Here is a 26,507-nt window from a genome sequence, read left to right as displayed (position 1 = left end):
CCCGCTCGGAGCCTCTCAGAGCTCGCGGCCACCTGCGGGTGGGCGTGTCCCGCGGTTCTCTTCCCTGCTGACCCCTCCCACTTCCCTCGGCGCCAGCACAGCCTCCCGGGGGCGCACGGGCGTGGGCGTTTGCAGCTTAGGTCCCTCGATCCTAGCCGGCTGGTGGCGCCTCGGAGGGCGGCAGAGGCTGGAACCCGCGTGACTAGCAGACTGATCGCAGCCGTCTTGCAAGAACCCTTGAAAGCGATTCAAGGCAAAGAGTGAAGATGCAAATTGCTTAGGCTCAGAGGCTATGTGTACCCACTTCATTAAGTGACTGAAGCATCTCCCCTCAGAGGCCCTCGTTCCCCTAACGATAGCCCCCAAGCCGGAGCCAAGGGTCCACAGGAGAAAACGCAAAGGAGCTGGCCAAAGAAGGCCGGGGATGCCATCTTAAGGTCCTGAATATCTCTCCTCAGCTTGGCACCTGCCCAGACTGCCCTGGGCTCTCAGTGAACGGTGAATCAAAGTCTGGCGGTGTGCTGACCCATCAGAAGGTGGGAAAGATTGACGTCTGCAGAGGTGAAGCCGCTGGCTTGTAAAATGAAAGGCGGGGGGGGGGGGGTTGTGATCCACAGAAGGCTGTGCCAGAGGCTTCTCAGCTTGGCCTGAGCCCTGGCCCACACAGCACAGCCCCTGCCCCAGTGAACCACGACACTAAGGGAGTCCTAGATTCTAACCGTCAGCCAGCTCCACACGCAGGCCTTGCCCAGCCTGTCTTACTGCGTCGCTCTTAGACTCTGGGTGTCCTTTGAGGTCCACCCAAGCCCCTTACTCTGACTCCTGATTTTTTCAAAGCCAGAATCAGCAGTTGTGGGGGCTTCTGGGAAGGAGAAAGTGCCAGGTACATCTATAAACACAGCTCTAGCTGCAGGATTCTCTTGAGCAGCTGGCCCTGTCCTCCAACCCAAATGTGGCCCATGATGGTTAGAAACAAGTGCGCCATGTGGGACTACACGTCCAGGGGCAGCTGAGGCACCTACCTGTTAAGAGACTATGACAGCTGGCCCAGAGGCGAGTAGCACACTCACTGGACCAGCTCTAGAGACCGGTGAGGGTCAAGAAAAAAACCACACAGCAGCTTTTGAGCCACTTTGAGGCCATTCTCCCTCCCGCCCCACCCCCCACCCCCACCCCTACCCCCCTTGCAGCCTCAGCTTCTTCTCTATAGGGCTGGCCCAGAGGGCAGGGCAAATGTCTATGTTAATCTGCTATTTCCATCATAACTGTTCCCTTTTATGAAATATATAAAATTTTTTTCGAGGCAGGGTTTCTCTGCGTAGCCTTGGCTGTCCTAGACTCACTTTGTAGACCAGGCTGGCCTCGAACTCACAGAGATCCATCTGCCTTTGCCTCCTGAGTGCTGGAATTTAAGGCGTGCGCCACCATGCCTGGCTTGAAATACATAACTTTTTAATCCACATCCTACCGTCGGGCATTGCACCACAGAGAGGAAGCGTCTTTCCCAAGGCCACACAGCGCATCCAGAGCACAGCAGAATCTGGTGGCTGAAGCTCTGGCCCAAACCTTTGCTCTAACTCCGCTTTGAGCTGGTAGAGGCAGGAACTGTGATCCCAAGGCCACAAGCAGCAGGAGCATCTACTCCCTACTACAGAAATGACTCCAGGCCAGGGGGCTGACACATAGGCACTGTCGATATGAAGTGAGAAGAAAATGAGAGCCCAAACTGTTAGCAGTTTGACTTATGAGCACCAGGGGGCAGAGGTCAAGTGCAGGGGCCACGCTGGCTCCTGGAAGGGGCACATTCTCAGCATTCCTCCACCTTGGGGGTGGACACTGGATCTAGTCAGTCTGCCCTCTTCAGATCAGTTCTGGAATTTGGGTGGAACACGACCCAAAGGGATTCACCCTGAATGAGTCATCATGACCTTTGACCTTCACTTTTCCCCTTCCCACACCAAGATCAGGGCTCCTTAAGGATCTAGGTAAGTGATGGAAGGAAGGAAGGAAGGAAGGAAGGAAGGAAGGAAGGAAAGAAGGAAGAAAGCCAGGTTCTTTCTCTGTATCCCTGCCAGGCCTAGAACTTGCTATGTAGACCAGGCTGGTCTTGAACTCTTGGAGATTCAACAGCTTCTGCCGTCTCTGCATCTCCACCTCCTCCACACTCTCTACCACCCTCTTTTACACAGACCACAGGATTTTTCTCGCTCCAATTTCCATGCCTGCCCCCTTGCTTAACTAGACTGTCCTCCAGCCCTTTTTTTCCCCAGCAGCCAGAGGCTTCTTGAATATACAAACCAGACTAGATCACACACACCTTTCCTAAAGGTCTCTGATGAGCCACCAAGAGGCGGCTCGGCAGGTAAAGGCGCGTGTGACCAAGCCGAGTGACCCGAATCTGACCCATGAGACTCACATAGTGAAAACAGAGACCCAACCAATTCTTTCAAGTTGTCCTTTGATGTCCACTTGGGCACCAAGGCACGCATGCAAACCCCCAAGGCACAAATAAATGGAAAAGAAAAGAAAATGTCTTTGGTGACTCATCACTCCCTCCTCCGTGTTAATTTTGGACTTCTAAATGATGGTGCAACCGTGTGTCTGTTTCTTGCGCCTTGTGTCCGGTTGCATTGGTTTATTTAATCTGTTGTCATGCTGGCTCTGTGCTGTCCTGATTCTTGTAGCTTCTCAGTGAATCTTGAAGTTTAGGAAATGAGCGTTTGGCTATCTCATGTCCCCGGCATTTCCATAAAATAGCGGAAACACCTCGTCAGTGTCTAAACCGCCTCCTGGGGCTGGGGCTGGGTCCAGGTCCGGGTCTGGGTCTGGGGTCTGGGTCTGGGTCTGGGTCTGGGTCTGGATCTGGGTCTGGGTCTGGGTCTGGGTCTGGGGTCTGGGGTCTGGGTCTGGGTCTGGGTCTGGGTCTGGATCTGGGTCTGGGTCTGGGTCTGGGTCTGGGGTCTGGGGTCTGGGGTCTGGGTCTGGGGTCTAGGTCTGGGTCTGGGTCTGGGTCTGGGTCTGGATCTGGGTCTGGGTCTGGGTCTGGGTCTGGGGTCTGGGGTCTGGGGTCTGGGTCTGGGTCTGGGTCTGGATCTGGGTCTGGGGTCTGGGTCTGGGTCTGGGGTCTGGGGTCTGGGGTCTGGGTCTGGGGTCTGGGTCTGGGGTCTGGGGTCTGGGTCTGGGGTCTGGGTCTGGGTCTGGGTCTGGGGTCTGGGGTCTAGGTCTGGGGTCTGGGTCTGGGGTCTGGGGTCTGGGTCTGGGGTCTGGGTCTGGGTCTGGGTCTGGGGTCTGAGTCTGGGTCTGGGGTCTGGGGTCCGGGACTGGGGTCTGGGTCTGGGTCTGGGGTCTGGGTCTGGGGTCTGGGGTCTGGGTCTGGGGTCTGGGTCTGGGTCTGGGTCTGGGGTCTGGGGTCTAGGTCTGGGGTCTGGGTCTGGGGTCTGGGGTCTGGGTCTGGGGTCTGGGTCTGGGTCTGGGTCTGGGTCTGGGTCTGGGTCTGGGGTCTGGGTCTGGGTCTGGGTCTGGGGTCTGAGTCTGGGTCTGGGGTCTGGGTCTGAGGTCTGGGTCTGGGTCTGGGTCTGGGGTCTGAGTCTGGGTCTGGGGTCTGGGTCTGAGGTCTGGGTCTGGGTCTGGGTCTGGGGTCTGGGTCTGAGGTCTGGGTCTGAGGTCTGGGTCTGGGTCTGGGTCTGGGGTCTGGGTCTGGGGTCTGGGGTCTGGGTCTGGGGTCTGGGTCTGGGGTCTGAGTCTGGGTCTGGGGTCTGGGGTCTGGGTCTGGGGTCTGGGTCTGGGTCTGGGTCTGGGTCTGGGTCTGGGTCTGGGGTCTGGGTCTGGGTCTGGGTCTGGGGTCTGAGTCTGGGTCTGGGGTCTGGGGTCCGGGACTGGGGTCTGGGTCTGGGTCTGGGGTCTGGGGTCTGGGTCTGGGGTCTGGGTCTGGGGTCTGAGTCTGGGTCTGGGGTCTGGGGTCTGGGGTCTGGGTCTGGGTCTGGGTCTGGGGTCTGGGTCTGAGGTCTGGGTCTGGGTCTGGGTCTGGGGTCTGGGGTCTGGGTCTGGGGTCTGGGTCTGGGGTCTGGGTCTGGGGTCTGGGTCTGGGTCTGGGGTCTGGGTCTGGGGTCTGGGTCTGGGTCTGGGTCTGGGGTCTGGGGTCTGGGTCTGGGGTCTGGGTCTGGGTCTGGGTCTGGGGTCTGGGTCTGGGTCTGGGGTCTGGGTCTGGGTCTGGGGTCTGGGTCTGGGGTCTGGGTCTGGGGTCTGGGTCTGGGTCTGGGTCTGGGGTCTGGGTCTGGGGTCTGGGTCTGGGGTCTGGGTCTGGGTCTGGGGTCTGGGTCTGGGGTCTGGGTCTGGGTCTGGGTCTGGGGTCTGGGGTCTGGGTCTGGGGTCTGGGTCTGGGTCTGGGTCTGGGGTCTGGGTCTGGGTCTGGGGTCTGGGTCTGGGTCTGGGGTCTGGGTCTGGGTCTGGGTCTGGGGTCTGGGGTCTGGGGTCTGGGTCTGGGTCTGGGTCTGGGGTCTGGGGTCTGGGTCTGGGGTCTGGGTCTGGGGTCTGGGTCTGGGTCTGGGGTCTGGGGTCTGGGGTCTGGGGTCTGGGTCTGGGTCTGGGTCTGGGGTCTGGGTCTGGGTCTGGGGTCTGGGTCTGGGTCTGGGGTCTGGGTCCGGGTCTGGGTCCAGGTCCGGGTCCGGGTCCGGGACCGGAGCCAGGGCTGGGTCTGGTGTCTGGGTCTGGGTCTGGGGTCTGGGTCTGGGTCTCGGTCTGAAGTCTGGGGTCTGGGGTCTGCGGTCTGGGGTCTGGGGTCTGGGGTCTGCGGTCTGGGGTCTGGGGTCTGAGGTCTGGGGTCTGGGTCTGGGTCCGGGACTGGGGTCTGGGTCTGGTGTCTGGGTCTGGGGTCTGGAGTCTGGGGTCTGGGTCAGGGTCTGGGATCTGGGTCCAGGTCCGGGTCCGGGTCCGGGTCCGGGGTCTGGGTCTGGGTCCTGGTCCGGGTCTGGGTCTGGGTCTGGGGTCTGGGTCTGGGGTCTGGGTCTGGGTCCGGGTCTGGGTCCGGGTCTGGGGCCAGGGGTGGGTCTGGGTCTGGGGTCTGGCTCTGGGTCTGGCTCTGGCTTTGGCTCTGGGTCTGGCTCTGGGGTCTGGGTCTGGGTCCAGGTCCGAGTCTGGGTCTGGGTCTGGGTCTGGATCCAGGGCCGGGGCCGGGGCTGGGTCTGGGGTCTGGGGTCTGGGTCTGGGGTATGGGTATGGGTCTGGGTCTGGGGCCTGGGTCTGGGGTATGGGTATGGGTCTGGGTCTGGGGCCTGGGTTTGGGGTCTGAAGTCTGGGGCCAGGGCCGGGTCTGGAGCTCAGTCAGTGAAGTGCCCCCATAGCATGCACAAAGCTCTTGCTACATCTCCAGCACCACGAGGACCAGCTTCGGTGGCGCACACCTGGAATCCCGAGGATCAGAAGTTCAAGGTCATCCTTGGCTACATAGTGAGTTTGAGGCCAGCCTGGGCTACAAGAGAACCTGTCCTTCAGCTGCTGGGCTTTGTGTGTGGCGCTGGCAATCAAGCCCAGGCCTGAGCTAGTGTTCTGCTGCTGAGTTACCCCCACAAGTCTGTACAGATAAATCTACATATGAGAAAGCAGACACTGCTGCACGTTCCAGTCTATGAACATGGTGTATTCTATACCTCTTTGTAACTGCTTTGTAACACAAAAGAAAAACCTGAAAAAATATATTTTTAAAAATATTAATTGCTGTAATATAAGCAACAGGAAAGGTATGAAAAGAGTTACTTCAATCCGTGGGAGGTGACATCCACCTTTCACTGTGGAGAATTCAGCTCTCTAGTTTAAACTAGAGATGTGTCCAGGAAACCACGGATGTATATATATTCTTTTGGGGGGACTGGGCCGAAATGGGGGTCTCTTAGGTAGCTCTGGGCTAACCTGGTACTCTCCATGGAGCCCAGGCTGGTCTCAAATGTGCATGCTCCTCTTGCCTTTGCTTCTGGGTGTTGGGGTTTCAGCCTGTGTCGCCACACTCAGCTACACTTCCTTTGTGTATTGTTGATTTGCCTGTGCTGGGGATTGAACTTGAGGCTGTGTGCATGCTGGGCAAGGGCACAGCCAACTGAGCTACATACAGCTCAGGCCTGGAAGGACACACTCGTGAGAGTCAGGAAGCTGCTCCTTGTTGAATGAGGACTCCTGGGCAATGATATTTTTTAAAAATATAGTCTAAGGTGCTTTGGTGGCACAGGTCTGTGGCCTCTAGTTCCTGGGAAACAGACACTAGATAAAACAGAGTTTGAGTCAGCCGGGGCAACACTGACAAAAGACAAAGAGAAATGCTGTCTAGATAGCAAGACCCCAAACTGGAAGAGATGGGGTTTTCCTGTAATGCCTTCGGCTACAGGCCCGAGGAGGCAGCTCGGGCAGAGTGCACCCATGGGCACCGCATGGGTGAATCGTGGTGGCTAATCTTGTAATCTTGTCACTTGGGAGATGGAGGCGGGTGGATCAGGAGTTCAAGGTCATCCTCAGTGACCTATAGTGAACTAGAGGCTAGCCTGGGACGTATGAGAGCCTAACACACACACACACACACACCTCTGTGAGTATACCCACTTGTGGGTTCTGCTGTGCAGAGTCCAGAAGCGAGTGTTGGGAGTGTATCATTCGGTGTTCTCCAGCCTGGCCTTGGAGCTGGGCCTACAGGCAGGGGACCCTTGGTTTGTCCTGTGGTTGCTGGGATCCAAACCCTGCTCCTCAGGACTACGCAGTGCAGCACGTGCGGAGGATCTGAGTGAGATGCTGCCTGCCCTCCTCTTGGCCTTTCGCTGTTGAGCTCCTACGCACGGGAATCCCTGGGCTGGTTTTCATGTGTGAGGCCCTTTCCTGCACTGTGGACTTTGCACATGGCGGAGGTCCTTTGGTCCTTTCTGACCCCTTCCCTCTCTCCCTTCTAACCGTAATCTGTCATGTCAGCATGTGGCAGAGGCCTGATGTCTCCAGTGGCATGATTTGAAGAGCACGAGGCTCTGGTTGGTCCCTCCTGTTTGTCCCTCTGCTATGGTCTTAGCTTCCACTACCACCATGTTTTCTCCTCTGCTTTCTACTCGTGTGCACCGTGCCTGCCAAGGCACGCTCTGTACGGCAGCCGGGTGGTCTCTTGAGGTACAGACTTGGACTGCTCTGAGGACAACCTCAGTGTATGTGACCTCACAGATGTGTCGTCCCCCCCCCCCGCCCCCCCGCACCAACCTACAGACCTACATACACTTGGCTTATGCACACACTGTGGAGAGGCCTCCTCCCGTCTTCTGTCCCCTGGCACCCAAGAGCTTTGCAGTTGCTGGTGTCAGCGGAGAGTGTATTCAAGGTCTTTGCTCTGCAGCTTCTTATGATTGACACCAGAAGGCACTGTGCCACTGCCCAAGGTTTGGGCAGAATGACCAGAACAGAGAATGACCTCCAGGCTGGCCCTCGGCTTGCCCCTCCCACCCAGAGGGGACACAGAGTCCGGTTGTTAGCTTCTTGGAAAAGCTGCATCAGGAAGTTTAATGAGTGACCTGCCAGGCGGAGCTGTTTTCCACCACGGACGGTGGGGAAGAGTCTCAGAGGTCGGCTTCCCCAGTGGCCTGGTGGCTGGATGGGGCTGTGACCAATGGCAGCCGGCAGTGAGAGGGCAGAAGTGGAAAACACCTCTTGTGGGGCTGGGTCCAGCTGCAGTGCCAGTCTGGAGGCTTCTGTATGAGCCAACAGCCCCTGTGGGTGACCTGGGACAAACTTGGTGTTTCACAGCCTCAGGCAGACAAGGCGAGAAAAAGCAGAGAGAGGGCTCTTGGGGAAGGGACTCTTCCTCAAGCTCTTCCTCCCCTCTAACTCTGGCCCCTCTTCTCTCCTCACCCCTGCTGAGCCAACAATATTGAGACTGACAGCAGCTTAGAGCCTTGTCAGAGTGATCAGAAGACCATACGGGCGTAGGCAGAGCTCTCTCCTCTGAGCCTCGATCCCTGCATCTGTGAAATGGGGATATTATTTCTTGTCCTGGGAGCCTCTGGGAAAGTAATACTAGAGTTCATGAAGGAATGCCTAGACTGTAGACTCACCAGACTGTAGCTTTACCACCCAGAGGGCTTGGGTGAGATTGGGGAAAGGTGGGCAAGAGCGTAGCAGGGATGGGAAGCTGTTTTCAGCTTACACGAATGACCCCCCTGCTGGTCCTCAGCCCCAGGGTGAGGCCCTGTCCTCCTTAGGGCTACAAAGTTCATAAAAAGTTGACAGGCCAGCAGAAAGACAGCCCAGGCTCTGGTTTCCTGACCCTTGTGTTTTTCAGGAGGAGAGTTCATCCCAAGATTCTCATGGGTGGGGCCTAAGATCTGTGAGATACAGCGAGCTTGGGACTCCCCTTCCTCCACATGCCTCCCCCCACCCCACCCCCTTCCTTCCTCCTCCAGCTTGGAGTTCCAACCCAAGTGGCTTAAAGCAGGGGTGGGGCCTTTTACAGCTCTCCTGTTGTGAGCGGTTGAAAGAAGAGAATGTCATGGTGTGAAAGTAGCAAACTTGGCCGGGCGTAGTGACGCACGCCTTTAATCCCAGCACTCGGGAGGCAGAGGCAGGCGGATAGCTGTGAGTTCGAGGCCAGCCTGGTCTACAAAAGCGACTCCAGGACAGCCAGGGCTACACAGAGAGACCCTGTCTTTAAAAAATAAAACAAAACAAAAAAAGAAAGAAAGTAGCAAACTTGTAATGCAAGTATCTGGAAGGACCTTCCCAAGGGGGGAGAGGGCTGGGGACCTGCTAGGATAGTGCTCTACCCAGGCCCTCCTAGTGAAGTTTCAATGGAGCAATCCGCACCCACGGACGCCTGTGCTGCCTTTAGCTGCGCTGGCACTCTGAAAGCACAGGGAGTGAGTTGCAACAGAAACGCGGTGTCCCCAAAAGCCAAAAATATTTACTCTTTCACCCTTTACAGAGAAGTGTGCAGAACCCTGGCTTAACGTACACCTGTTTTGAAAGTAGAGGGCTAAACAGAAGATGGAGGTGTGGGCCTGTCAGCCAAATACTCAGGGTTATCTTCAGTTACGCGTAGTGAGTTTGGGGTCACCTTGGGCTACGTGAGCCCCTGTTTCAACAAACAAACAAAAACAGAAAAGAAAGTAGATGTGTCCTGGGGAAATTCTGGGGCCTGTTTGGAGAAATGGGCCAAGGTTAAGAGCGCTGGCTGCTGTTGCAGAAGACCTGGGTTCGGATCCCAACACTCACCTGGTGGCTCACAGCAACCTGTAACTCCAGCTCTAGCCTAGATACCTAGGAGTGGCGGGGCGCGTCCGTAGTCCACTTGGGAGGCCGAGGGAGGATAGTGGTGAGTTCGAGTCCAGCCTGGGCTACAGACTAAGGCCCCGCCCCACTGCTTTCTCTGAGTCTTAGATGGGAAAAAAGGAGAGATGACTGTCGAGGTAAACCAAAATGGCAGGGAAGAATGAATTATCCCCAAAACCTTTGGCACAAGAGACAAGCTTTCCATGGCTATGCCTGGGGGCAGCTGGCGAAAAAGGCAGGTCACTGAGGCGGCAGGGGCTTGCCCACCTAAAGAGAAAAGCAAGGGCGGGGAGAAAGTGGTGTCTGGGCCAGCACGCAGGAGCACTTTATTCCCTCCTGGGCACAAAGCCATATGTATCCCTGACCTAGCCCAAAGACCCCACTTTTCTGATGGACTCAGTTCCCTTCCTGCTTTTCCTCAGGAATCCCCACCCCCACCACTGGACCCTCCCCCCTTCAGAAAGCCCCCCACAACGGCTGCTTCTATAACTGCAGCTCTCCTTCCTCCCTTTATCAGGTTTCTGCTCAAAGGTCACCTGTTCAGTGAGGTCGACCCAGACTATGGAGGCTGACCAAGCTTGCATACAATGGCACTGCGCTTTCTCTCTCTCTCTCCACCGCCCTATTCCCTGCCCCTCCTCATCTCTGTTTTCATGTATTTGCCTTGCATGTGTATGTGAATATGTGTGCACACATGGGTGATATTCCCTAGTTCCCTGGGGATACTGTCCACTTTTTAAAAAATTTATTATTTGTATGCATGGGGGATATGGGGTGTCTGTGTGTGTGCGTGTGTGTGTTGCTTGTATGTGTGTGATGTGTATGTACTGTATGTTGTGTGGTGTGTGTGTGTGATATGGTGTGGTGTGTGTGTGTGTGTGTGTGTGTGTGTGTGTGTGTGGTGTTTGGGTGTCACAGGGCAACAGCAGCATTTAGGGGACTACTCTTGGGGGTCTGTTCTCTCCTTCTACCCTGGGATCTAGAGACCAAACTCAGGCTGAGCCACCCACCTCATCTTTGAAGCAGAGCCTCTCCCTGGCCTCGGGAGCGCTCATCTGCCTGGCAGGGATCCACTTGCCTCTGCCTCCTCCGACTGGGTTACAAGCGTGGGCCACCCTGCCAGGACATACACTCTAGGAGTCAAACTGGCGCTTACAAGGCAAGCACTTTACCAGTGTTGCCATGGCTCAGCCTGTTCCCCACAAACGTTCCACACGCACACAAAACCACTCAGTCCTTTTTCTTTCTGTAGCTGATTTTTGTTTGTTTGTTTTGTTGTTTTTTGTTTGTTTGTTTGTTTGTTTTGAGACAGGGTTTCTCCGTGTAGCCTTGGCTGTCCTGGACTCACTTTGTAGACCCGGATCCCTGAGCTGGGATTACAAGCGTAATTCACTCACTCGCCAAAGTGATACAGTGATGCACCTACTTAGGTGCCAGAAGTGACTGAGAAACCAATCCTGTGCTCAAGGCCTCCTGTCCTAGTGACAAGATTCACGAGGAACAGGGATAGAGTCACACGTGTGCCTGCGGGTTAGCAGGGGCCCAGGAGGACAAAGTCAAAGGGCGGCGGGTGCTAGGAGGCAGCGGCTTTTTGCTGTCATGGTTTTGAGGCAGGGCCTCTTGCAGTCCAGGCCACTGTGGAGCTCACTATGCAGCTCAGGGTGACCTTGAACTCTGGATCCCCCTGCCTCTACCTCCCTGGATTAATGGTGTGTGCCGCCATCCGTGGCAATTTAAAATCATCCTTGTGAATTAATACTATTAATATTGCAAACGATGTATTGGTGTCTATGAAGAGCATTTAATTCTCCTTAATTCTCCCGCACCTTGCCGGGTGTGGTGGCGCACGCCTTTAATCCCAGCACTCGGGAGGCAGAGGCAGGCAGATCACTGTGAGTTCGAGGCCAGCCTGGTCTACAAAGGGAGTCCAGGACATCCTAGCTAGTGACAGAAGCTTTATGATTCTTAGGGTTCCGTATCTTCTGGACCCAGAAGCTGGGATCACAGTATGGCTGGCTACCTCCCTCCCAGGCCGGCCTCAGCAAGATAAAATAATTCGACAAAGGCATCAAGCCAGTAAAAAAAAAAGTTTTTATATTACATACACTCCCTATGGTCAGCACAGTGCCAGATGCTGCCTCTCCTACTGGGTCTGTCTTCCTTGGGATCCTTGGCCCTGAGACCTTTCCCAGCTCCCCCCTGAGATTTGAGGAGGGACAGAACTCAGGCCTGCACTCGTTGGTTTTGCCATCAAGGGACAGCCGTCCCTGCCCTGGGGTCAAGGCCCTGCGCACAGCAGTGTTTACCGAAGTTCTCGCTGACGCACAGGGCGGGAGAAGAGGACGTTCCTCTTGTCACCGCAGGTGTCATGCATGGGCAAGGGCCGCCCTGTTCCTCCCTGTGAGGTCATGGTGGATCTGCAGCTATGGCCTTGCTCGCCTCAGTATGGGTAGGGCGACACCGCGATTAGCAGGACATAGATGTTCTGGTGGCGGGGTGCCGCTGCGCGCACTGCCAAGCGGTAGAGGCCGGCACGGGTGAGCGCTCGGCGGGTGTAGACTGCGCCTTGTCCAGCGCGCAGCTGGCGCAGAGCAAAGGGGCTGCGCGGGTCGGGCTCCAGCACGGTGAGCTCCGTGCGGTTGGCCGGGACGCCAGCCTCGGAGAAGGCAGCCAGGCGGGCCACGTCATGATGGGCACGCACGCCAAGGGGCAGCGGCAGCAGGCGGTACTGCAGTGTGGCTGGGCCGCTGGCGCTGCAGTCCTGGGAGCAGCGGCGGAAGCAGGTCCTGCGGGTGGCACACACAAGCTCATGGGCTGCCACCTGGCACACCCCGGTTCATCCCCACGTTCACCGAACACCTTGCCTGCAGATGCCACTGTTAGCCCATTTCAGAGATCAGCAAACTGAAGCCTATCACCCTGATAGTTGCCCTGTAGTGTGCCCTCCCTCCTTCGCTCCTTCCTGACCCAAAGCCTAGGGCGGCTCAGTGAGCACACAGCAAGTGATAAAACTCAGCCACCCAGGTCCATTCAGAGGTGACCAGAGGTGAGGAGCCTGGGGGCTGAGTCATGTGTCTGGACTCCCAGGGGTAGTAGGGGTTCAAAGGCACATGTTCAGCCTAGGAGTCTCCTCCACCGCCTGCCTCACTTCGCCTTTGTACCTGCTCCAGAAACCTCCCCAAGGGCACAAGCCTCCTGACCCTACGTCCTCAGGCCTTGGTGCCTCTTTATGAACATGGTGAGCTGGACCCTGGCATTTATGAGATTTCTCTAACTCCTATGTTTGGGGGGAACCTTCTGAGGTTGTGTTTGAACCAGGGGAGGGGCGCATTATCTATCCCAGACATCACACCACGCATGGAGGCAAGCTTGTCCCTGCCTGGGTACAGGTTTGCCAGCGTGTAGCTCTGGCCCGGGATTTCTGGCAGGGCAGCTTTCCCTGGCCTCAAGAAGCCTTCCTGGAGGTGGGGGTCCAGGTATGAGCAAGCCGGAAACAAAAACCCGCCATGATCACGTGCCCGGCCGCTTGTACCTCCGCCAAGTGGGCCCTTCCTTACCCAGGGCTGGAGCCCTGCCGGTAGGAGGTGGGACAGGGTGTGTCCACACACTGGAAGCTCCCTCGGGTATTGAAGCACATCTGGCCAGGCCCACACTCGATGCCGTCTTCCTCACACTCGTTGATGTCTGGGCAGTAGGGTGAGGTAGGAGATGAGAAAATAGAACGCAGGAGAGAGAGAGAGACCCGAGGAAGCCAGCAGTGTGAAAAAGACCAGCATTTTGACTGAGCCCCAAGGATAGACCCTCCCCTACACCCCTACACCTCCCGGGGTGGGGGGGGGATGTCTTTGCAGGGCATGTCCTCTTATCATGGGTAAGGTTCAGAGACGTGAGGGGAGTAGCCCCCTAATCCTGGGAGGGACGAGGACTGGTTCTGACTGGCTCACCCTGGCAGTTCTTCCCGCTGGGGAGGAGGCGGTAGCCAGAGGGGCAAAGGCAATAGTAGCTCCCCTCTGTGTTTCGGCAGGCATGCTGGCACAGGCTCCTCACGCGACACTCATCAAGGTCTGGTCCGGGAGGAGGGGGTGGGGGTGGGGGAGGGGGGACAGAGGAGGGGTAGTAGGGGTTCAAAGGCACGTGTTCAGCCTAGGAGTCTCCTCCACCGCCTGGCTCATTTCGCTCAGAGACATGCTGAGTCAGATTGCCTGGGTGACCATGTGCTCTGGGACCTGTCAGGGACACTCCCTGCTCCAGGCAGCCCCTCCCCTGCCTGCCTCACCCAGGCCTGCTGCAGGAGGAGTCTCTGGAATGGGGAAGAGTAGAAGTTGCACCCAGTCTCCATCACCAGGGCAAGGGGGGAGGGGGGAAGGCCGCTCTACGGACAGAGTCCTGTCCCCTCTGTGTAGCCAGGTCAGCTTCCACAGAGTCCACAGGCCTGCACCCTCTGCTCCCAACAGTCCCTCTTTATGGCTTCATGGTTAACAATTCTTCCACTCTCCCAAACAGCCCTCCCTTAGGAAGAGTGGGTCTCAAAGCGGGGTTTCCTCAGGGCTTTGAAAATCACCCCAGTATCCCTTTTGGAATCCCCTTTGTCCATCAGTATAGTCACTGCTCTGTCACTCACTTACAAAATGTCCCCCTGCCTCCACCCCACTTTGCCCATGAGTGCTGGGTTTCTGATTTGCCCAGCTCCGTGTCCAGCCTAGGAGCCCAGGACAACAGTGTGTGTGTGCCCACGGCCCGCCTTACCTGTACATACGCCATCCTGCCTTATGAAGCCAGGGGGGCACCAGGCCCGTCCCACACTACTCAGGGCTCCAGAACCAGGCCGGAGGGAGACCCAGGCATGGTAGGAGCCATTGGGCCTGGGCATCCGAGACCGCAGCCAGGGCGCAAATGGGTTCCGGTGGCTGACAGTGGTAATGTTTTGACTTGACTGTTCCGTTCCAGGGGGGTGCAGGTCCTGCCATCCCGTAGGAGGGTCTGGCCTGGTGGGCACACGCATCGGTAGCTACCCTGGAGATTATGGCACTGGTAGACACAGGGTGTGGGCAGCTGTAAGCACTCATTGATGTCTGTGGAAGGAGAGTGAGGTGGGATGAGCTGCAGTTACCCCAGCTGACCCTTGGCTTTTGTTCTATGTTTATTTTTTGTTTCTGGTTTTTTTATTTTTAAAAAATTTGAGATGGGGGGAGGGGGAGGTGCTGGAGAAATGGCTCAGAGATTAAGAGCACTGACTGCTCTTCCAGAGGTCCTGGGTTCAATTCCCAGCAACCATATGGTGGCTCACAACCATCTATAATGAGATCTGGTGCCCTCTTCTGGCCTGCAGATGTACATGCAGACAGACCATTGCATACATAATAAATAAAGAAATCTTTAAAAAAAAAATTGAGGCCAGGCGTGGTGGGGCACGCCTTTAATCCTAGCACTCGGTAGGCAGAGGCAGGTGGATAGCTGTGAATTCGAGGCCAGCCTGATCTACAAAGCGAGTTTAGGATAGCCAAAGTTACACAGAGAAACCCTGTCTCAAAAAACCAAAAAGGAAAAACATTTTTTTAAAAAATTAATTTGAGACAGATTCTTGCTCAAAATGCTCCTGAATCTTGGTCCTCCTGCCTCTGTCTCCTGAGGACTGACTGAGAGGCATGCGCCTCTATGCTCTGGCTTCTGGCCATCTTCCCAGAATTCAATGTCTTACACATTACACAAGGGTTTCCTTCAAGCTGGACTCCTAAGGATCCTGTTGCCAGCATACTCCCTGGCCCTAGGTTTTCAGTCAGGGCCACCTCCCAGCTCTGAGTGTCACCCCAGATCAGCAGTCAAGGCCACCTCCCCTGTGTCACCCCAGATCAGCAGTCAGGGCCACCTCCCAGATCTGAGTACCATCCCAGGCTACAGAGTGCAAGCCCCATGGCCCTTAGTGCCAGTCATCCACTGCCCTCGCTATGCCTCTCTGAGGTCCTGCCCTGGTCTTCACCTCCTCCCCTCCTGGCATCCACATCAGTGCCTCTATGCAGGATCTGGTGAGCAGCTTAAGCTGCTGCTCACGTCATCCTCAGACTCACTAGACCATAAACACTCCTTGTCTTGAGCCAGAGCTGAGTGAGACCCAGGACCAGAGAGGGGTTGGCTGTCCCTTCCTTTTACCTAGGCAAGGCAGGCCGTGGCCTTGTTGGCGGTACCCCCTGGGGCAGCCACAGTGGTGGCCACCTGGAGTGTTCTCACAGAGTTGATTGTAGCCACACTCATCCAGCTGCTCCAGACACTCATCCACATCTGGGGAGGCAGTGGTGTGGTCACAGGCATGGCCATGGAAGTGGTCTGGCCCAGAGGCCTCTGGCAGAGCTGTACCCACCCCCACCCCCACCCCCCATGGCAGGGCCTGGTCGGCCTCTTTTTCTAATCGAGGCTGCACAAAGCTGCACGCTGGTACTTTGCATCATCCATGACACAAGGTTAAAAGGCAACAGGATCCAGACTCCACAGAGGGGGAAAAAAAAAGAGGGGGTCCCAGCAGAGCTCTGACATAGCTAGGTCCTAGGGTGGCAATACTCTTTTTACACAAGTTTCTCACATGTAAGAGTTAAGAAGGGGCCCTATTTGTATTGGCAAGGGAGTAGTAAGTGTGGAGGATTTAAGGACCTGGCATGTAGGAAGAGATAAATGAAAGAAGGAAGGAAGGGAGGGAGGGAGGGAGAAGAGCCAGCCATGGTGTCGCACACTTTTAATCCCAGCACTTGGGAGGCAGAGGCAGGTGGATCACTGTGAGTTCGAGGCCAGCCTGGTCTACAAAGTGAGTCCAGGACAGCCAAGTCTACACAGAGAGACCCTGTCTTGAAAACAAAAAAAAAAAAAGGAAGAAAGGGAGGAGGGAAGGAGGAAGTGGGGGCGAGAATCTCCTAAGGCCCAGAAAATCCTGAAACTTAAAGACTCACAAAGCTCTCCTTGGGGCTATATAAACAGTTTGTCAAGGAAGAGGAGATCCTTTAAGCTCTTGCCCAGCGGGGGGTGGCTTCCTGTACAATGCAACAGTCTTTGAGACCCTGTGTCCTGCAAGCAGCCTCTCACCCTTACTCCCTACCAGCTCAGAAACGCACAAGGTTCTCTACATCAGACTCCGTGGAATTGTCTCTTTGGCCACTTGCTGGTGTCTGATCGGGGGTGAATATATGTGTGTGCAAGTGTGCCCAGGAAAACACCGCACGACATGGATGGACCCAGTGCCATAAAAGCACACAATGCATAAAGGTCCCCGATCCAGGGACAGCACTTGGATGCCCACGTCCAGGCAAAGGCCAGTTGCCACTGGTGCACAGGGCAGGGGTGGAGGGCACTGGCCTATTCACTGTCTCTGACTTACTTTTCTCTTCATCAAACACAGGTGGGCAGGGGTCAAGAAAGGAAAAGGCAGGACTCAGCTCTGGGCTTCTGCCAACAGAATTCTAGATGCCCCGGAGCCCAGTGATGCTTTCTGGTTTCTTGGGATTATATGATCAGGCCCCGCCCTGTGCCCCTGTCACCTTCACAGCTGTGTCCATCAGCTGTTACCCGGAAGCCAGGCCTACAGTGAGGGAGGCAGTTATAGGATCCGAGCAGGTTCACACAGCGCTGCCCCTCCTGGCAGAGGTGGGCGTCTCCCACACACTCATCCACATCTGGGGGCAGAGCACACAGGGGGGCATGTGAACATGTACCTTCATGTAGCCATCACTGTACCCTGGCTCAGCCCCCTCACAAAGCCTAGAAGTCCTGGCATGAAGGTCCCCAGCCCATTGTCCTGAACTCGCTTTGTAGATGAGGCTGGCCTCGAACTCACAGCAATCTGCCTGCCTCTGCCTCCCAAGTTCTGGGATTAAAGATGTGTGCCACCATGCCCAGCTTTCTTCTTATTTTTTTAAAAAAATATTTATTTAGTTATATGAGTGCTCTGTCTGCATGTACACCCGCATGCCAGAAGAGGGCACTAGATCTCATTATAGATGGTTGTGAGCCACCATGTAGTTGCTGGGAATTGAACTCAGGACCCCTGGGGGAGCAGCCAGTGCTCTAAACCACTGAGCCATCTCTCCCAGCTCCCCAGACTGTAGTTCTGATGTAAGGTTGTAGATCCCAGTTAGAAAGCCAAGGGAGACGTGGTAAGGTCAGGCCCCACTGCTGGGAGTGACACGGGTGACATCACAGAAAGACATCAGAGGGAGATCCGTCATTCAGGAGAACAGGGCTACCAAGACTTGAAGCTGCAGTGGGGAGACCTTCCAGGCTTGGGTGTCCTGAACACACACAGGGACCACATATTTGTCTCTGGGGGGTCTGCACCACCCCACCACCTGAGCCTCTACATCGTCTAGAAAATGCCACTTCCATGGATATGTGCTTGAGGAGCCTGCTGCACACTCGGGCCGGGATCGGGAAGCCCCGCCCCTGGAGCTGCCTACCTCTGCAGTTCCTGTGATCCCAGGCCAGGGCGAAGCCAGCAGGGCAGGAGCAGGAGAAGTGGCCAGGAGCATTGCGGCAGATGTGGGAGCAGGGGCTGGGGCCCCCAAGCATTCGTCCTTGTCTGGGTGAGGAGACACGAGACTCCTGTGTTCACAGGCTCTCTTTCCCACCAGCTGGCTCTGGGTGGGCTGTGCATCCCAGAAGGGAAGGTCACCCTTGCTCATACCAGGGTCTGGGAAGGACTCACCCACACAAAATGCTCCCTGGGTGTCCAACTCAAAGCCCTCAGGACAGCCAACCTCATTTTCTTCTGTAAGGCAAAAGGGAAGACCCTGAGGGAGCCAGTTCCCTCCACCCCCCGCCCCCCCCCCGCCCCCAAGGGCATCTTGGGTTTTCTCTCTGGGCTGGTACAGGCAGTGGGCTCTGCCTGAGAGCCCCAGTCTTGAACCAGACACGTGATAGCCAGGCAGCAAGCTGGCTCCTGGCCCAGGTTCATTGGGGGTGGTGGCTGTGGGGATGTGCCTGGTCTTGTAGATGTGCCCCCGGGGCTCTTAAGGGAGGCTAGGCAGAGAGCCAGGCAAACTCAAGAGAGACTATCAGAGAAAGTAGAGTGAGGTTAACATATGCAAAAATGCGCTCAGGAGAATCCAGAAGCCAAGCACAGAGGGTGGCCGTAGCTGTCAACAGCCAGCAAGAGAGGAGACCTGGGGTTGCCTCAGCAACTGTAGAGACTGTCAACCTTAGCAAGGTGGCCATTGGGGCCAGATAGGGTTTTAGAGGCAGAGTCTCTACTGCTCATGTGGAGACCCTAGGAAGCTAGCAGTCCACGCCCACTGTGCCGCTGGGGGTGAGGGCATGGCATCGCCCACTGTGTCCCCACCATCCCCCAGGTCCATAGCTGAAAAGTAGTGCAGGTGGGATCCGAATCAGGGTGTGCCGTGCCTTACAGCCTTGCTCTTCCCAGCATTCCTTGTTCAATGGTTAACACTCCCCCCCCCCCCAAAGACCTTAAGCAATGATAAAATACTTTCAAAGCATCCCTTGATTGTGACTACATGGTATGCTCAGGTGGGGCACCAGAGGTCACAACCACGGCGGGGGGGGGGGGGGGGGAGGGGCTTGGTACAGGCACCTTGGGAAGAGGGAGTGAGATGTGGTTTTGGCTCAGGGTGTGGAATGCATCTTGGGCCTAGGTAAAGGCTTCAGCGGATAGGGCAGGAGTGGCTTGAGGAGCTGAAAGCCCCTGCTAGAGTGGGAGGGGCCAGGCCAGACAGGGCAGAGGAGGAGGCAAGCTGCTGCTTCATGCATGCCCCTGTCCCCAGCATGTGCTCAGTGCAAATGGCCAGTTGAAACTGGGGCCCTGACAGGTCCAGCAGAAGTGGGACAGTGGGGCCTCACCAGCTTGCAGGGCTGTGGTGAGCTGGAAGCGCAGGGCCTCTGCCTCAGGGTCGAAGGCCGAGCTGATAGATGAGGCCCGAAGGTGCTGCACCAGCTGGGGCTGGGGGCCCCGGGCCTCATCGTACTGGATACTGTGATTGCAGCGCAGAGAGGCAGGGAGGCTGTCATGGAGGAAACGCTGCGTGGAGCCCACAAATAGACGGCCAGGCCCCGTCTGCACATAGTCTTCCTGGAAGTCCTGGAGGAGTTGGGGTTCAACTTTAGAGCAGCCAGGAGGGAGCTGGGGTGTTGCACGGGGGAAGACTGGGGAAGCCACCTCTGCCTCGTCTGCCCAGAAGCTGCCAGCCAGGGGCAGCGCGGTGCCTGTGACGTTCTTGTCTATGCGGTGGGAGGAATGCTCGCTTCTGAGTGGCAGCTTCCACTTGAGACCCGTCCTAACCAGCTTCCGGGGTGTGAGGAAGGAAAGTGGGCCTGTCTGCTCAGGGTGGGTGGGTGGAGCAGCCCAGAGCTAGTACCTGCACGCGCAGATCTGCGTTGGCCAGGCTCTCGGGGATCATGCCGTTGATTTTAACATCCAGGAGCAGGAGTCCATCGGGCCCCGGGCCCTGGGCCACCTGGGTCATTGTGAGCAGCTCTCCTGCAAACCATGCCCACCCAGGCTGGAGTCAGCTCAGGTGCAGTCCTGGGATCTCTCAGGCTCTGCTCTCCCCCTTCCCCACCCTCCTTCCCCACACCCCCTTCCCCACCCCCCCAACTCTACCCCCCCTACCCCACCTCCTCACCCCCACCCCCACCCCCAAGCCTCCAGCCACCTTCAAGAAGACCACGCTCACCTGTAGAAAATTCCATGTGTGACTCCTGCCGGAAGTCGCCACCCGTCAGAGAGTAGCCATTTAAGGCCTCTCCCTCTCTCTAGCCAGGGCCCAGTAGATGGGGGCAATAGTGACCACCAGCACCCGCAGTAGAGGCCCTGGATACAGCAGAATGCAGATGCCATGACGTCATGTTAGGACTGGAGCCTTGGGGCAGCCACTCCCCCCCGCCCCCCCCCCCACCAGCTCTAGATCCCTCTGTGGCTCCCCTTTGCTCCCAAAGGCCCAGCCTCCCTCCTCCCCCTGCTGCCCCCCCACCTATGCTTGGTCTGCGACTACCCATGCCAGTTACTTTAGCAGACCCTTGGAGATAGAAAAATCAAACATCTGCTTTATGGCGCAGTTAGCAAAGCAAACATAATAAAGAAATGCACGGGATGTGATATTTAGCCTGGTTCAACAAAAACCAGATTGATAGGCTCCACCGCGCGTGGGGTGCAACGGGCTGTCACTACACGCTGCCTGAGTTGATGATCAACTAAGTTTCCTGTGCTATAGACAACTTCTGCGCGAGCCTGGGAGAGAATGGAGTGTTCTGAGCCATTGACTGCCCTGGATGGCACGTGACATCTGGACCTTTGGGGCTAGGAGAGGCCACAGACCGGTCCAGGGGAACACTGCCCACTCACAGCTTCCTCAGGGGCAGGGGCAGGGGCAGCACATAATGGGGTGACAGGAGGGCGCTAGATTCCTTAAGGGGGCAGAACCTTTCCAACTGCTCCCACTAGTGCCAAGTTCACTGGACCTAGGCCTAGATGGTTCTCCCTGGTTCCTTCAGCTGGAGTAGCGGCCACACATAGGCAGCATCTTGCCTAATTTGGTCTCTTTTGACAGTGGCTTGGAGTCTGGGTAGTTGAAGTCCCCTGACCTACGACGAAGGGACATCCCCAGTTAAGAGGATTTGCTGTTCTTGCAGGCTTCAACTCCCAGCACCCACACAGTGGCTCACAACCATCTGTAACGCAAGTTCCAGGGGGACCCGACAGCCTTTTCTGGTCTCTGCAGGCACCGGGCTTGCACATGGTTGTACATACATAGGTATATGCAGGCGAGATATTAAACACACAAAATAAAAACAAATGACTCTAAAGCAAAGCCAAACAAAACCAACAACTGTGGCTTCTGAAGAGCTTGGCCTTTCCCTGCACTGGGGCCTTGGAAGGGGCCTTGGGTCTGTGAAGACAGGGTCTTCACCAGGCCTGCCAAGACAGGACCTCTGAGCAGCCTGGGTATTCTCTGCTCGGGACACCCTGCTTCCTGAACCTGTGAGCAGGTGCATGCCTCCTCCTCCTCCTCCTCCTCCTCCTCCTCCTCCTCTTCCTTCTCCGCTTTGTTTTGTTTTTTGAGACAGGGTTTCTCTGTGTAGCCTTGGTTGTCCTGGACTCCCTTTGTAGACCAGGCTGGCCTTGAACTCACAGCGATCCACCTGCCTCTGCCTCCTGAGTGCTGGGATTAAAGGCATGCGCCACCACGCCCTGCCCCCTACTGCTTCTTAGATGATGGGACTCTGCGTCTTTCTTTCTGTCCCCTCCAGCTCACACCTGTCAATCATTCCTGGTGATTCTTCATTCTTCTATGCCCTCCCCAAGTGTAAGGGGCATCCCCCATCATTCTCTGAGCTCCTGATGCAGGATGCTGCTCACATCACTCTCTCCCTGTCTGACTGCAGCTGTTGAAGACAGTCCTAACTTCAGGCACCAGGCCCCACGCAAGCCTTAGAATGCCATTCTCTGTTGTGTGGGTCCAGTCCACATACCCACGCTTGCTGGGACGTGACTGATGCTGCTCCAGATGGTAGGGACCTCAGAACTGTGCCCCTGTCGCACACTGATGTTGAGAGTAGCCATAGCAAATTCCTGGCCATTAACGACGCCCATCATGCTGCCCCGGCTGCCCCGGGGCTCCCCTGTGAGGCAGGAAACAAACAATAGTGACACACGTTAATCCACTCTGAGCCTTCCATGCAAAGGCATTGTCACTAACCCCATTTCATTGGAGTGGAGACTGAGGCTCAGAAAGGCATGGTAACTTGTCCAAAGACACACAGCTAACAGGCAATAGACTCAAGGCACAGAAGATCCTGGCTCTAAAACAAAACGAGGCTGAGTCTGGGGAGAGGGCTCAGCTGGTAAGGTGCTTGTCATGCAAGCAAGAAGACCTGAGCTTGGTCCCCAGAACCCACATAAAAATGCCAGCCATGGTAGTATACACTTGTAATCCTGGTGCTGGGGAGGCAGAGACGGCAGAGGCAGGGGTGGATCCCTGGGGCTCACTGGCAGTTGGCCTAGCCTAATGGGCTCAGTGAAGGATTCTGGGTCAAAAACACGGTGGACAGCTCCTGGGGAGTAACACAAGTTGTCATCTGGCCTCCTTATGCACCGGCACACAATACACCCAACACACATATGCACCTGCACACATATGCACCTGCATACACATGCACCTGTACACATGCACCTGCACACACTTGCACATGTACACCTGCACCTGCACACACATGTTCCTGCACACACGCATCTGCACACACACACACACACACACACACACACGCACACACACGTATACAGAGCCAGGCAAGTCATGTCCCTGGGTCGAATCAAGTTGGCTTGTCTGTAAACTGAGGAGGTAGGTCTACCTGTTGCTCTCAAAATTGTCAGGAGCTATGATGCCAAGGGTTGGCATGCTGCGAGTACAGGGCACCATGCCAGAACTGAGTGCCATCACCAGAGCATGCTCATTCCATCGGTGGCCCTGGCTCCAGCCAGCCTGCAGCTGCTCTGGCTGCCAGGCGGCCCAAGCAGATGCTCTCTTGCACAAATTCAATGGATGAGACAGGCCCAGGGGGCCCCCTGCTTCCTTTGCCTAATGAGCCAGCTGCCTCCTTTGGGCAGATGGCCTTCCAGGGAGCACAAGACAGAGGGAGCCTGGCTCTCCGCTCACCAGCCCTCCGGGGAAATTAACAACAAATTGCAGATGAGCTGTCAAAAAAAAAAAAATATATATATATGTATATAACACAGAACATTTCATGGCCAGGGTCTTAAATGGTCAATCAGGACTGGCTAATGCTGGGTTCTAGGAAGTACAGCCTCCAGTGGCATCTGATGATGCCCATCTGGAATGCTTCCCATCAATATCTGATTTATAAGAGGGGACAGGGAGGGAGCTGGCATGACCCAGATCCCTGGAGGCCACAGGAGCTCTGAGCCCTGGACCGGCAGGCCAATGTTTAGACTTGGGTCTCAGCAGCATCTCCTTATCACACCCTGCCCCCCCCCCCCCCCCGCCACTGCCCACCGCCCATCAATCAGGGCTAGGACATGTTCCTATGCTGATGAGGCAGGTTTGTAGGGGTGGGGTGGGGTGGGAGGGTGAGGGGCCTTAAAAGCTTTGAAGTATAGCTGGGGGTGGGGAGAACTCAGTGCTTGCCTAGCTGGTTCCACCCCCAAGACTGCAAAACCAGAACCAACCAAACAAACGAAAAGCAACAACAAATAAAACAGACTTGAGAGATGGAGGATGGAGGGATGGAGGGATGGAGGGATGGAGGGATGGAGAGATGGAGGGATGGAGGATGGAGGGATGGAGGGATGGAGGATGGAGGGATGGAGGGATGGAGGATGGAGGGATGGAGGGATGGAGGGATGGAGAGATGGAGAGATGGAGGGATGGAGGATGGAGGATGGAGGGATTGAGGGATGGAGGGATGGAGGGATGGAGGATGGAGGGATGGAGGGATGGAGGATGGAGGGATGGAGGATGGAGGGATGGAGGATGGAGGGATGGAGGGATGGAGGATGGAGGGATGGAGAGATGGAGGATGGAGGGATGGAGGATGGAGGGGTGGAGGGATGGAGGGATGGAGGATGGAGGGATGGAGGGATGGAGGGTGGAGGGATGGAGGGATGGAGGATGGAGGGATGGAGGGATGGAGGATGGAGGGATGGAGAGATGGAGGATGGAGGATGGAGGAATGGAGGGATGGAGGGTGGAGGGATGGAGGGTGGAGGGATGGAGGGATGGAGGATGGAGGGATGGAGGGATGGAGGGATGGAGGATGGAGGGATTGAGGGATGGAGGGATGGAGGGATGGAGGATGGAGGGATGGAGGGATGGAGGATGGAGGGATGGAGAGATGGAGGATGGAGGGATGGAGGGATGGAGGGATGGAGGATGGAGGGGTGGAGGGATGGAGGATGGAGGGATGGAGGGATGGAGGATGGAGGGATGGAGAGATGGAGGATGGAGGATGGAGGGATGGAGGGATGGAGGGATGGAGAGATGGAGGATGGAGGGATGGAGAGATGGAGGATGGAGGGATGGAGGGATGGAGGGATGGAGGATGGAGGGATGGAGGGATGGAGGATGGAGGGATGGAGGGATGGAGGATGGAGGGATGGAGGATGGAGGATGGAGGGATGGAGAGATGGAGGATGGAGGGATGGAGGGATGGAGAGATGGAGGGATGGAGGGATGGAGGGATGGAGGATGGAGGGATGGAAGGATGGAGGATGGAGGGATGGAGGGATGGAGGGATGGAGGATGGAGGGATGGAGGGATGGAGGATGGAGGGATGGAGGATGGAGGGATGGAGGGATGGAGGATGGAGGGATGGAGAGATGGAGGATGGAGGGATGGAGGATGGAGGGGTGGAGGGATGGAGGGATGGAGGATGGAGGGATGGAGGGATGGAGGGTGGAGGGTTGGAGGGATGGAGGATGGAGGGATGGAGGGATGGAGGATGGAGGGATGGAGAGATGGAGGATGGAGGATGGAGGAATGGAGGGATGGAGGATGGAGGGATGGAGGGTGGAGGGATGGAGGGATGGAGGATGGAGGGATGGAGGGATGGAGGGATGGAGGGATGGAGGATGGAGGGATGGAGGGATGGAGGATGGACGGATGGAGAGATGGAGGATGGAGGGATGGAGGGATGGAGGGATGGAGGATGGAGGGGTGGAGGGATGGAGGATGGAGGGATGGAGGGATGGAGGATGGAGGGATGGAGAGATGGAGGATGGAGGGATGGAGGGATGGAGGGATGGAGAGATGGAGGATGGAGGGATGGAGAGATGGAGGATGGAGGGATGGAGGGATGGAGGGATGGAGGATGGAGGGATGGAGGGATGGAGGATGGAGGGATGGAGGGATGGAGGATGGAGGGATGGAGGGATGGAGGATGGAGGGATGGAGAGATGGAGGATGGAGGGATGGAGGGATGGAGGGATGGAGAGATGGAGGGATGGAGGGATGGAGGGATGGAGGATGGAGGGATGGAAGGATGGAGGATGGAGGGATGGAGGGATGGAGGGATGGAGGATGGAGGGATGGAGGGATGGAGGATGGAGGGATGGAGGATGGAGGGATGGAGGGATGGAGGATGGAGGGATGGAGAGATGGAGGATGGAGGGATGGAGGATGGAGGGGTGGAGGGATGGAGGGATGGAGGATGGAGGGATGGAGGGATGGAGGGTGGAGGGATGGAGGGATGGAGGATGGAGGGATGGAGGGATGGAGGATGGAGGGATGGAGAGATGGAGGATGGAGGATGGAGGAATGGAGGGATGGAGGATGGAGGGATGGAGGGTGGAGGGATGGAGGGATGGAGGATGGAGGGATGGAGGGATGGAGGGATGGAGGATGGAGGGATTGAGGGATGGAGGGATGGAGGATGGAGGGATGGAGGGATGGAGGATGGACGGATGGAGAGATGGAGGATGGAGGGATGGAGGGATGGAGGGATGGAGGATGGAGGGGTGGAGGGATGGAGGATGGAGGGATGGAGGATGGAGGGATGGAGAGATGGAGGATGGAGGGATGGAGGGATGGAGGGATGGAGAGATGGAGGATGGAGGGATGGAGAGATGGAGGATGGAGGGATGGAGGGATGGAGGGATGGAGGATGGAGGGATGGAGGGATGGAGGATGGAGGGATGGAGGGATGGAGGATGGAGGGATGGAGAATGGAGGGATGGAGAGATGGAGGATGGAGGGATGGAGGATGGAGGGGTGGAGGGATGGAGGGATGGAGGATGGAGGGATGGAGGGATGGAGGGTGGAGGGATGGAGGGATGGAGGATGGAGGGATGGAGGGATGGAGGATGGAGGGATGGAGAGATGGAGGATGGAGGATGGAGGAATGGAGGGATGGAGGATGGAGGGATGGAGGGTGGAGGGATGGAGGGATGGAGGATGGAGGGATGGAGGGATGGAGGGATGGAGGATGGAGGGATTGAGGGATGGAGGGATGGAGGATGGAGGGATGGAGGGATGGAGGATGGACGGATGGAGAGATGGAGGATGGAGGGATGGAGGGATGGAGGGATGGAGGATGGAGGGGTGGAGGGATGGAGGATGGAGGGATGGAGGGATGGAGGATGGAGGGATGGAGAGATGGAGGATGGAGGGATGGAGGGATGGAGGGATGGAGAGATGGAGGATGGAGGGATGGAGAGATGGAGGATGGAGGGATGGAGGGATGGAGGGATGGAGGATGGAGGGATGGAGGGATGGAGGATG

At 56.7% G+C, this 26,507-nt stretch overlaps 1 protein-coding gene across 1 annotated transcript in view; it reads right to left on the bottom strand.

The window, feature by feature from the left end:
- Positions 1-11,354: 11,354 nt before the first annotated feature.
- The window catches only part of HMCN2 (hemicentin 2), a 161,204-nt gene continuing 146,051 nt past the window's right edge, over positions 11,355-26,507 (bottom strand). The window contains 15 exon segments of the mRNA XM_084799943.1: positions 11,355-12,068; positions 12,840-12,966; positions 13,227-13,346; positions 14,029-14,209; positions 14,212-14,354; positions 15,430-15,558; positions 16,803-16,937; positions 17,718-17,825; positions 17,828-17,839; positions 17,966-18,028; positions 19,117-19,354; positions 19,632-19,753; positions 19,950-20,024; positions 20,027-20,086; positions 21,745-21,894. Coding sequence (XP_084656069.1) covers positions 11,723-12,068; positions 12,840-12,966; positions 13,227-13,346; positions 14,029-14,209; positions 14,212-14,354; positions 15,430-15,558; positions 16,803-16,937; positions 17,718-17,825; positions 17,828-17,839; positions 17,966-18,028; positions 19,117-19,354; positions 19,632-19,753; positions 19,950-20,024; positions 20,027-20,086; positions 21,745-21,894 — 2,009 coding nt within the window. The 3' untranslated portion in view covers positions 11,355-11,722.

The sequence above is a fragment of the Acomys minous genome (genome assembly GCF_964271855.1).
Source record: "Acomys minous genome assembly, chromosome: 10".
Classification (NCBI taxonomy): Eukaryota; Metazoa; Chordata; class Mammalia; order Rodentia; family Muridae; genus Acomys; species Acomys minous.
This window is presented reverse-complemented; position numbering and strand designations above follow the sequence as displayed.